We start from the raw sequence: 12551 nt of genomic DNA, 5'->3' as shown, positions 1-12551 counted from the left end.
CTACTACTACTATTACTACTGCTACTATTACTACTACTACTACTACTACTACTACTACTCCTACTCCTACTCCTACTCCTACTCCTACGTTTATTCCTACCACCACCACCACCATCATCACCACCACCACCAACACTACTACTACTATTACTACTACTATTATCACTATCTCCTGTATTATTTTTCTGATATATGTGTCATTAATATAAAAATAATTATTTGAATGAACTTTTTATTTATTTGTAAGTTTATCTACAATATCTATCTGAATTAAATTGTCATTTGAATAAGTGTGCAATCTCACCATATTCCTAATGTAAAAATATTTGAAATAATTATATCGAGATTAAAGTACAACTAGAATGAAAATAACTTAATGTTAAATTTTATTACACAAAATTTCTAAACATTGGACTAAAAAGTTAAATGTCAAATCCAATTCTACTGTCGAATAACTAATCATTTAAAAACTTAGTTATAAAATTTGTAATGAAAATAACATTATACTGTTTGATGGTATAACGTTTAAGATACTCAACATAATGTAAAAATATTAGTGTTAAAATAAAATTAGTATCAATATTGAAGTAAAATATAAATATTTTATAAATTATTATTAATTGACTTATTTTAAAATTGTAATTTGAATGCATAGTGCAATTAATTGAACAAGGTAAAAACATTAATTAATTAAAATTAAAACAAGTACATGAATGAAGATTTTTTTAAATACTTTGTTCATCGATTGTTATTCGAATAAAAATTGTCCAACTCTGTTTTTGTATAGCCATAAAACATGTATGAGAATGAGAGAGATAGAATGGATGAAAATTAGCCTTAAGAGATAAGAGGTCCTGTCTCGTGGAATTGTAAAATAAGATTTCAAGAGAGTATGTACTGCTCAAGCTATATCAAATCTAATTGGCTATTGTTTAGTCAATTAGACTCAATGATATTCTCCCAAAATTGATCGGAAAATTCAAGTTCGATTCTTTCCAATTGTAAACAACAACAAAAAAAGAATGCTAAAATCCTTATCTTTTTTATGTTTAAACTAATTAAAAGTCATTACTTAATACCAGCAAAATATTTTTAATTATAATTAATAATTGCATTCAATCCAATTGTACTTATGCTGTATTTGTAAGTTACTTTTTTAAGATTGTACGGGATAGTTTAATGAAAAAATCGATTAAGAAATATTTAATTTGTTAATATGACAGTAATTTACGTTTTTATATAACTATTATAAATACGTTTTTTAAATTAACAAAATATAGTTGAAAAAATGCAGTGATACAATGTTCCCAATAACACTAACGAATTGAGTTCTTACACCCATAGACTCGATCCATCTGTCATTATTTTTTAGAGCTTTGTCTACTATCCATTTAGCTTTTAAAACATTTAAGCCATGTCTAATTTCTTTAGAACACACAAATCATGAAAAAAATGACATTTGATCAATATAATTTATTTGATTCAATCTCCTAAACATAATTTTATAGAAGCTAAATTAGTCCAATCACGTCTAAACCCCCTTCCCCAGTCTTGCGCATCTACATTCAAAATGATTTGGATTTGAATACATACAATATCCTGTAACTGAATTCAACTCTTATGTTTCTTCTTCGTGTTAAGATAAGTAATCGATATCTTATCTCTCGCTTACTGCACAATTTTGTTTGTTAAGTAAGGGTTGAAATAGAACAGATGTAAATGTTCTTTGCGTACGAAATCTGTATTGATATCTCGAAGAAACTATTAGCGTTACTAAAATAACCGAAGCCCGATCATAAGTCTAGTTTTTCAATGCGTGTAATGATATATTTCTTTTGCCACGGTACCGAGAGTAATTCCATCCGTGGCTTTAAGATTTTCATTTCTAACTCATATCTATGTGCTATTATATTTATATGCTATTTAAGTAAAGGAGTGATTGTTCTGCGTAGTAGAAACCAGTAAGGACTAAATCATATTTCTTCGTTTTAATTAAAGTAAGTGTCGTGATATCTGTTCATAAATTTATGTAGCATTAGATTTACCAGCTGTGAAACATCTAGAAGGTATATCTTAAATTAATTCGTTGACTCTATGATACCAGCATTTATCGTACATTCTTGTCATTTGTGTACACACAAAAGAATCGGTTTCTACTCTATTGAAATTATGCATTGAGCAGCATCGTATTTGAATTAGAAGTATCGAATCTAAGTTACAATTACAACTTACCATAATTGCTCCTCTACAAAAAATAGCCCAGATAGCGCTTGTGTCGCATGCGTCTTTCAAATCATGTAGTTACTACTCTATTCAAACTCCAGAAAATATTTACAGACAGTGGTGATAAGAGCACAAATTCGAAGAGTGTTTAAGCAACAAAAAAAAGTCTTAAAAATAGTAAAAATAAAAAAATAAGGATTAACATTTCGAATGTTCTATACGAAATATTGAAGAATCGAACAAAATATTCCTGAATAATTAAATTTTTATACTTTGTATCCTTCTAAGTCAGAAATTGGGCATGATAATGAAAAGCGAATTTATTTAACAGTTAATATTCAAAAATGGAATGACTATGAAGACAATTTATGAAACTAGGTGCGATTAATTACAAGTATGACTGCGCATGCATGTGAAATCTTTTGTACTAAATAACGATGTATATATAATGAAGGGAGAAATAAAGAATTTAATATTACCGAAAAAATGAAAATTCAATTTTTGTTATTACAACATTTTTCTTAAATAAGATTTAATTATAATTTTATATCAGCTTTTAAATTACAAACAACATTATTAAAATCTTGTTTTCAGGAGTAAAAGAATAATTCAGAAATAATAGTAACAAAATATAATAAAGAAAGTACAACATTTCTGAAACTAAAAATATTTAAATAAAAATTCAATTTTTACATTATTTTATTTTGTATGAAGAGAGTAAAAGAAGTAACTTACTAGTAGTAGTAAAGAAAAATAGTACAAAATTACATTTATTTGTTAAACAAAATTACTATTAAAGCAATGATATAGTACTGAAATATATATATATATATATATCTATTTAGAACCAAATTATGGAATTTCTTAAATTATATTTCTATCTAATAATTGTAATATATGAAACATGTGCATTTCTACGCATATTGGATTGTGCAACAAAGTAAAACACGATTCCTCGTGTTTTAATTATAACCTAAGATGTTTGTATAGAGAAAATATTTTCTTCAAGAAAAAAAATAGTATTCATTTATACTAATAGAAATATATCAAGTCATTAAAAAAAAATTAAGAAATAAATGTGACTTTGTATTACAATAATTTCATTATTTATGCATTAATTCGACATAAAAGTAGTTCCTAAGAAAATGGAACGTGAATATTGGCAACATTAAAAAGCATTTATCGAACAAGGAGGGTAGATTGCTATAAAATATAAAGTTCTATCAAAATTATAAAATTTCAGAACATGTTTTAAGAAATGTGCAATGTTAACTATCCGTTTTTGGAGAAATTATTGCAATACACGTTTTACTGATGTAAGTATATTTTATTTTTTTTTAAATGCTCGTTTAGGTTAAGTTCTATCTTGCATTATAATGGAATCTTTTTAAAGGAAAGCTATATTTCAGTAGAGTAAAGATACCCATTAACTGTTGTAATTAAAATAATAAGTAAGAATGTTTTAGAAATGGTTAAAATTAACCGATTTTACAAAATATCAGTCAATCTATAGTTACTTGTCTAGTATTTTCTTTTTATTTATTTTCAGTAATAATAATTAGTTATTACATGACTTTAAATCTGTACGTATCAATATATGTACACAATGAAAAGATTATTATAATATATTTATAATAATATAATTGTATTAATATTCTAATTGTAATATTCTTTAAAATTTTTAAGTCATTACACAAGTGGCAAAGAGTCAAAATGAAAAACGAACCATTGCCACCAAGCAGAGATAATCCAATAATTAAAAAGTTAGATGATCCATTATTTAAATCTTTACTTACACCAGAAGTTAATACTTTATCAGAGTTATTTAAGAAACGAAATTATGAACTGAGAATTGCGGGTGGTGCTGTCAGAGATATTTTGATGGGTATCAAACCAATCGATCTAGATTTTGCAACCAGTGTCACCCCAGACAAAATTAGAAAGATGTTTGAAGAAGAACAAATTAGAATAATCAATTCTAATGGAGAAAAACATGGTAAAATGAAAAATATGTTGCTATTATTTGTCATTGATCAAGTGACAGATTGTAATAAAATAAAATAAATTTATTAAAAATTGTAGGTACAATTACTTCAAGGATTAACGATAAAGAAAATTTCGAAATAACCACACTCAGAATTGACAAAATTACTGATGGTAGACATGCTCAAGTTATATTTACAGAAGATTGGAAATTAGATGCTCTTCGCAGAGACCTTACAATAAATTCCATGTTCCTTGATCTCGAGGGACAAGTTTATGATTACTTTTTTGGTTATGATGATTTACAAAAAAGGAGAGTTATTTTTGTGGGAGATCCAGTGATTAGAATTAAAGAAGATTTTCTGAGGATATTCAGGTATATCTCAATTGTCTTTTTTATTATTAATATATAGAGTACAAATTATTTTTGAAGATTCTCAAATGGTGGTGTTCTTAGTATAGGTTTTAGTAAACATATCCAAGTGGTACACAATTATTTTAGAGTATACATATTTATGTTTATCTTTTATTACATCAGAAATCATGGAAAAACAATCAGTTTTTCAAGTTTTTGAAAGTGTGGTATCTACACGTAATACTTCATTTTCATAAGAAGCAAACAGCCTCAGATTGCTATTGAAAGTTTATTGAAATTTATAGATAATTTTCACTATCTGATACAAAAAATATTAAAGAAAAAAAGAAAAAGTTCATGCACAGACTTCCAGAACCTAGAAAAGTTAAAAATGTTCAGATAGTTTTAAATTTCACCTGATTTCCAACACATTTATTTTTAGAAATATTAAAAAATCTTAATGTGTTAATGTATAAATTTATTTATTAGTATATAAAAATATTTATTTGACTAGAAATACAGAAGTGTTTTTAATATAAAATAACTTAATTAGCATTGTTACTAAGTTGTTTTACATAAAGTAATATATGTAAAAGATAAACATATAAAATAGAATTTTTAAGAATGCTTTATTTAAAAATGTAATTTGTATGCAATAAATGTATTATTTTACATAGCAAACTTTATCATTCAAATTCTAGCATTGATACATTTAAGATTTGTATCATTCTGTAGATATTTTCGTTTTTATGGAAAAATTGCCCAACAACCAAATGATCACAATGAAGCAACAATAAGAGCAATAAAAGAAAATGTAGATGGTTTGGAAATTATATCTGGAGAAAGAATTTGGAGTGAATGGTCAAAAATTCTTTCTGGAAATTATGCTAAAGAATTGACTTTAAAAATGTTGGAATGTGGTATTGGAAGGTAATATTAAGTCATAATCATAAATAATTAATTTGATTAATTTTTTATGAAAAATACGAACGACTTTTCATTTATATTTAATTTAATGCCTAAAATAAGTATTGTGAATAATGTAATATCAAATTTTTGTTTTGATTAATTTTATAGAAGACTAAACAAATTTCACGAAAGACTTAAAATTTAATTACTTTACTGTACTTAATTACTTTTATGTTACTTTACTAACACTAAATATAAAAATATTATTTCTCCAGATATGTTGGACTACCAGAAAATCCAGAATTTAAAAACTTAGAGATTGTTTACGAAGCGTCAAAAAAAAAAAATTTTTCTTTGCACCCAATTTCTCTTCTCGCGGTAATGTTAAGAAATGAGGATGAAGTATTTACTCTTCATAAAAGACTAAAGCTTTCTTTGTATGAAAGAGACCTAGCAATATTTTTAATTAAATACCGGGAAGATAAACCATCAAGTGATTTGCTTAAATTTTATAAAAGAATTCTTCTTCATTGGAAAGGAAAACCTGCTAATGCAAACAGTTATATTTGCGAATTACTTAAATGTAAACAACTTTTAAATCTTGCTGCAGACTTTGAAAAAGTTAAAATACCCAGGTACAATAATAATTAAGACATAATTAACATTAAATATATTCTAATATTTGAACAAAGTGTCCTTCTTTTTTGTTTAATAATTTTGTTATTGTTATCGCTATCGTTATTACTATTATCTGAATATTGCATATAAAAATTTGGACTTTTTAGATTACCAGTTAATGGACACATGCTGAAACTACACGTTTCGGAGACAAAGTTAATTGGTATTGTCATGAAAGAACTGAAAGATATCTGGTTGGACAAAAACTTTAATGTAACTACAAAGGAATTACTTCAAGAAGTTCCACGAATTGTTAGTGAAATAAAAGATAAGCACTAAATAAAATAAAACAAATTTTAGGGTCAAATATTTTATCATTAATATGCGAGTATTCAAAAAATTTAGGTAGAGTAATACCAGGTATTATCATCTGGATCGATTACGATTCTGTCTGTAACATATTTATCTGAAAAAAATTATTGGACAATTTTTACTTATCAACACGAGCTAATTCACTTGGTTACCCAACATCTAATTCCTATGTCTATGTAAAGATGAAACAGAAACTCATTCCTAAAATTTCGGTCATTTTAATACGTGTTTCCAAAGGTTAAGAACCTTATATTTAACACAAATTAAAGTGTATAAAACGTTACTTACTATACAGTAATATAATTTTAATAAATTCAGTACAACAAAAATAAAACTTCTGTTATAAATCAAAACTCCGTAATTTTATTACACTATGCAATTGTAAATAATTGGAAACAATCATGTTTTTTATTTATTAAAATAGTTGCTTCAGTTTCTGAATGCTATATACAAATAGTGTTGTTTAAACAACTATTTACATCCAATTATCAATTAAATGATTATCTCCGGTTAATAAATACATTTAAATGTAAAAGTAGAATCTTACTTTAAAATTGTTACTATTAATTCTGTCAATAAGTTAAAACAAAAAAGTTATTTAAATAAAAAACCTACATTTTGCATAAGGAATAAGAAAAGGAAAAACAATTATACATTATTAACAATGTATAATCTTATAGGAAATATCTTGTATTAAGATCTGTAACAGTATAAGACACATTTATTTTCAAGAGCATCACATACGTATGGTAGATTGCAATCCCTTAGAATCTATTTACACAGTAAACTCACGTGAAAAAACTCCCGCGATGGGATTCCTCAAAATATAGTTTAGCGTTCGCTTGATTATTGAGCTCTTAATTATGCACTGAAACCCTGATTATTCGGAAATATATTTTTTACTTTGATATAAGTTAATATTGGAATGACTTTTTTTTATCTTAATTCAAACTTTTTAAGTTACCATACCTCGATTTGTTAAATTTCATTGTTAAACTAAGTAGGAAATTTATTATTATTCACACGTATTCAATTTTGCTTTAATCCATAATCAATTCATCCTTGATTTGCAGCTATCATGAAATATAAAAGAACGCAATCAAAAATTTAAAAAATGTCATTCTTTATTCAATTCATTCTCAAGATAAATTCAATTATTTTATAATTTATTAAATTTGCATGATATATTATTTTTTTATTTAAATTTAACAATTTGTTACTAATGTTTGTTCAATGAAAATAAATATAACCTACGTACACTTAAACATTAATTATAAATAAAATATAATTATTCATGTTTATAAATAAAAAAGTTTTTTTTTTATTAATATGAATAATTAACGTTTCAATGCATATTTATCTCAAACAAAACAAGAATTCTATTCGAGTCTATCAGAAACAATTGTAAAATAATTGAGAACTTTCTTCTTAATCTTTAAAAATTACTTCTACACTGAGAGAAATTTTAAACCTTTGTCGAAGCACAAATCTAGTGAAAAATTTGTATACCAATTTCACGTGAACACATTATCAAGGTCGATTTTCGTAGTTCCATATATTATTTTTTACCATTCTGCATCACCATTCATTTTTTGAAAAACGTAATCCTTACCACTGAGGTTCATTATGCCGTCTTTGAGGTAGAATTTCCATTTGTTTCTACTCCTTGTTATCTGAAAGTTAACATTTTTCATTTTCAATTCAGGATCATTTAATTATATTTGAAAAAGAAACTTACTGTAATAAGTATCTTCTACTTGAATTTCGAGTTCCATAATGAAAATATTTAAAAAATGCTTTAGGACAGATATTTATCGAAAAATTTAGAACACCAAGAAATGTAAACATTGATTAAGAGAAACAAATTAAGTGACAAAAATCAATTACTCAACTTGAATAATAAAAAGTTTTTTTAAACGTAATGTTTGGGTTTAAAAATTATCTACATTAAATTAAAAAGAAAGCAATTATTTTCTTCACAAGTACCTTATCATATTGACAAACGACTACATTATCAGTATCAAAAAGATCTGCTGGGTCGTCATCTGTTACATCATCTTCTGAATTTAATGGTTCCTGAAAAAAAAATACATTTCTGAAAAAATATCTTTTAAATTTTTAATACAATATAATACTCTAAAATTGTCATTTATAGTACCATAGTATTAAATTAGATGGGTTTTTAATAGAATATACATATTGATATAATTTTTAATTCAATAAAACATTTCATGTTTAATGTTATAATGTTTAAATTTGTAATATTTTTACAGTCTCTAATATTAAATCATTATTTTAATTTATACACAAATTATAGAAGAGGTTAATTTGCTGAAATACTTAAAATACCTCTTCTCTTGCAGCAGCTTCATCATTTTCCTCTTCTTCTTTATCATCAAGGTCTTCTTCTTCATCTTCATTATCCTCTTCTTCCTCTTCTTCATCATCATCAGACGAATCTCCAAGTGGACCATCTAATTGTGCTATATTATTCTGTTCGTGAAATGATAAATATAAAACATGTTTACTTGTGAGAAAGAAATTTATGAAAAAGAATAAAGAAGTTGACAATTATATTGTGTCCTAGTTCTGTAGGACTAATTATGATCATTTAGAAATAAATTAATTTTATACAAACTAATGTAACTGAATTTATTTTATTAACTGCATAAAAGGAAGGTACATAATCACAATAGTAATTATGTGATTAATGATAATTAATTGATGTAAAAATATTATTCTACCACTTTAGATATATGAAACGTCATGAAGGAAAGATAACACTTCCTAGGCTTATTGTGCACATTATGTTCCTCGTGGAGATGTTTTATGAATTTGTAGTAACAGAATAACAGTTTTGCACCAAGTGGGTAGTACTTGGTTAACTTTAAATTATTATTTCTATTAAGTACCTGATTTTGGACAGGCCGTTGAGAGACATTATTTGTAGTCTGTGTAACAACTTGAAGTGGCTGACTAACTTGGAGAGGTGCCAATGTTGCTTGACCCTGAAGTGTAGAATTGACATGCTGCTGAAGCAATGTGGAAGCTAGATTTGCTGGCAATCCCATTGCAGCAGAAATAACTGGACCCGTCAAGATTGTATGCAACTGATTACCTAAACATAAATATAATTGGTCTAATTAATAATTTTTAATATATAAATCCAAAGATGATGTCCATCAGATTATTTTAGTATTCATAAACATTTTTACCTACTAGATTTATGATTATTTTCAACACAAAAAATTATTATTTTAGAATATAATGGAAAGGTTTTAACAATGTAAAATGTGAAAAACTTAATATGTTGAAATGGTCACTACTAAAAAAAATGAATTATATACTTGAATGGACACCTTTTAATTTTTACTTTACACCAAACAATAATGATAATGATTAATTTTAAATATATAATTTTAACTCCTTTAATGTTAATAATTTTAAGTTTGATTATATTTTTGCAGTAAAAATTAAAATTCAACATTATTAATCCTAATAAATATTACTGATCATACAATCATTTCAACATACCCTGAATTGCAGATGCAGGAACCTGAATAGTCAAAACTCTTTGTAGGGCATCTGGAACACCAGTCTGTGGTGGCAAAGTTATCTGAATAGGGACTTGCCGATCCATCACTGCCGATGTAGATGTCACTAATTGTTGCACTGGTGTGCCAGTATGTTGTTGCATACCAGTTGTAGATGAATGACATTGAGTTTGAGTTTGTGTTTGTTGCTGAGGCTGCTGTGTTGGCTGTTGTTGTTGCTGCTGTTGTGATGCTTGCTGTGGGGCTGAATTTCCTCCTGTTTGTTGTACAAAATGATTTCCTACATTTACTCCTAAAAATAAAAACCATGCTGTTTACACTCGTAGATATGTTATAACAATTGATGTAACATATTTAATACTTATTTACAATCATTATTATGCATTCATATAATTATTATGTATAATCAAACATTTTTAGAATATTTCTGAAACTTGTAAAATTGATACATTACAAATTTACATATTTAAATAATTTTTGCAGGCACGTTTATAGTATTTATCGATATTCCCTGTTTTTTCTTTATTATTAATTTTTGGAAAATGTTGTTTTATACCTTTATTAACGGGCACAGTTTTATGTGTATTTATTTGAGGGACCTGAGGTTCTGGAGGATCTGGATTCAGTTCAACGGCTTTGCTAGACATTAGTTTTGTTTCCCATATTTGTTTGAGTTCTTGTAGTACTTGTTCATCTACACCTTCATCTATAAATGATTCTCTTACACCTGATATAACATCCTCTATCACAGTATTGTATAATTTTAGCTGTAACATGAATATATATTTTATTATTAAATTTCTTTATTAATTACATTAATATATATATATTGATAAAAAATTCATAAAAATTAATTTTTCAGTAGTCAATTAAAAACTATTAATAATAAATATTAAAAAATAATATTACTCACAAATTACATATTTTAATATTTAAAAAATTAAAAATTATTCATCATCATTTAACAACTTGCATCTTTAATTTTGTTTAAACAAATTTAAATGTTTAATTTCCACTTATAATATAATGTATAAAATTTAAAAGCACTACAGTTAATCCTAACCTAACCTCACTAAACTTTAGAAAATTATTAGAATAAACTTTGCAAAACTTTGCAACTAGAATAAAATTGCACAAATATTTTGACCAAATGTTGTATTAAGGGGGTATTAAAACTGTAATATCAAATTGTTTAAATTTGTACTTTTTGATTATCAAGATCTTAACAAAAATATAAATTCAGTATAAATTGCATAAAGAAATACCATTTCGGACGGAGCAAAGGATCAAAGATGAGGATTATAATAATAAAGGTGATAAGAAAAAAATCGAACGATAAAAATTGTCATTGTCGTCATTAATATGATCATTGTTAACTGTTCCTTTAATCGGTCATTGGTTCTATTCACATTTATTACTCACCACGCTTGTCTGACTGAGGGCCATCGCGAGGATAATTCGTATTGTCTAAGTAGAAAAACAATAAGAATAATCCAACGAATAAATCAGCCTCAGTTCAGAAGCCGATCCGCGGTAGCATCGCTCTTTTATATACTCTGGACACGTCTCCCATTCCACCTGACTGTACCGTGAACTGAGAACAGCCATCTCAAAAGAAATCAATGTATCCAACATCATGACAATAAAATTCTCCAACTTAAAAAAACAACACCAAAAAATGTCACATAATTACCCTAGAAGTGAAGCGAAGACCAGAGGACCTCTATCATTGGTTGTTGGGTATCTTCAATCCTAAAAAATAATTCACTACTTTTAAAACTTTGAAGCACTCTGTTTAATGAATATTCGCCAAGGTTCAAATGAAAATGTGAAATTATTTAAAACGACTCAAAAGTTATATTCGTAATTGGAATTACAGGAATAAAGTAATATGTTCATATGTTATAAGGTTTTGATATTGAATAATAATGATTAAAATTAATAAAATATTAGTAACGATGATACTATAATTAAACCAAATTTACATATATTTTATAATCTTGACTTATATAATGTGCACTATTTTCATAACGATACTTACGTATTTTTACAAATACCTTATTCGTATATTTTAGTAATTTTATAAGTTTCTTTAAATCAGAATATACCAGTAACGATACCTAAAGTTAACTTTGTATTAAAGAATTTTATTTTATTATCTGAGAGCACTTGAAATGAATGCCACTGTATTACATTGGGATTCATTAATTGTTACCGTCAAGGAAAATGTCACCAGTTCTACATCAGCCAAGATCCTTTTTTCTTCAGATCTATAGGTGCAGCTAGTAATATTCCCTTGTAGCGAAAACCAAATTTTTCACCTCAAATAACCAAAATGAAATCATCACCACTGATTATGTTTCTTCAGTTCAAGCAATCGACAATTGTAAAAACAAAATCAATTGCCTGTAACTTCAAACCAAACAAAAAACTGATATATTTTTCATTGTATCTTCATGAGAGCATTCTCAATTGATTGACAGGAGTTTTCTTATTGAAATGAAACTAAATATGGTTATATTTGGATTAATTTTAGT

General features: G+C 26.2%; 2 protein-coding genes across 2 annotated transcripts; one reads left to right on the top strand and one right to left on the bottom strand.

The window, feature by feature from the left end:
* Window positions 1-3248: 3248 nt before the first annotated feature.
* LOC143145833 (CCA tRNA nucleotidyltransferase 1, mitochondrial) lies at window positions 3249-6830 on the top strand. The gene is made up of 6 exons (XM_076309596.1): window positions 3249-3539; window positions 3910-4219; window positions 4306-4582; window positions 5297-5491; window positions 5746-6105; window positions 6256-6830. Exons 1-6 carry the CDS (start codon window positions 3489-3491, stop codon window positions 6425-6427), a joined length of 1365 nt encoding a protein of 454 aa, XP_076165711.1. The 5' UTR covers window positions 3249-3488; the 3' UTR covers window positions 6428-6830.
* A 333-nt stretch (window positions 6831-7163) lies between these two features.
* On the bottom strand, window positions 7164-11622 carry Tfiia-l (transcription factor IIA L). The gene is made up of 7 exons (XM_076309597.1): window positions 11437-11622; window positions 10571-10781; window positions 9995-10306; window positions 9373-9578; window positions 8810-8953; window positions 8447-8536; window positions 7164-8133 (listed from the first exon to the last, which is right to left on the bottom strand). The coding sequence occupies exons 1-7, from the start codon at window positions 11458-11460 to the stop codon at window positions 8026-8028; spliced, it is 1095 nt and encodes a 364-aa protein (XP_076165712.1). The 5' UTR covers window positions 11461-11622; the 3' UTR covers window positions 7164-8025.
* Window positions 11623-12551: the final 929 nt, after the last annotated feature.

This window comes from Ptiloglossa arizonensis, chromosome 4 (genome assembly GCF_051014685.1).
Source record: "Ptiloglossa arizonensis isolate GNS036 chromosome 4, iyPtiAriz1_principal, whole genome shotgun sequence".
Taxonomy (NCBI): domain Eukaryota; kingdom Metazoa; phylum Arthropoda; class Insecta; order Hymenoptera; family Colletidae; genus Ptiloglossa; species Ptiloglossa arizonensis.
The sequence above is the reverse complement of the archived record's forward strand: the minus strand, read 5'-3'. Positions and strand labels throughout refer to the sequence as shown.

What these genes read in the sequence shown, in the direction of transcription:
- LOC143145833 (XM_076309596.1), top strand. Translation starts at nt 3,489, where the DNA reads ATGTTAACTATCCGTTTTTGGAGAAATTATTGCAATACACGTTTTACT. An exon ending in GATTTTCTGAGGATATTCAG is followed by an intron (nt 4,583 to 5,296) that starts GTATATCTCAAT and finishes ATCATTCTGTAG; the next exon opens with ATATTTTCGTTTTTATGGAA. An exon ending in GAAAAAGTTAAAATACCCAG is followed by an intron (nt 6,106 to 6,255) that starts GTACAATAATAA and finishes TGGACTTTTTAG; the next exon opens with ATTACCAGTTAATGGACACA.
- Tfiia-l (XM_076309597.1), bottom strand. Translation starts at nt 11,460, where the DNA reads ATGGCCCTCAGTCAGACAAGCGTG. An exon ending in CCCTCAGTCAGACAAGCGTG is followed by an intron (nt 10,782 to 11,436) that starts GTGAGTAATAAA and finishes TTCATGTTACAG; the next exon opens with CTAAAATTATACAATACTGT. An exon ending in AAGCTGCTGCAAGAGAAGAG is followed by an intron (nt 8,537 to 8,809) that starts GTATTTTAAGTA and finishes TTTTTTTTTCAG; the next exon opens with GAACCATTAAATTCAGAAGA.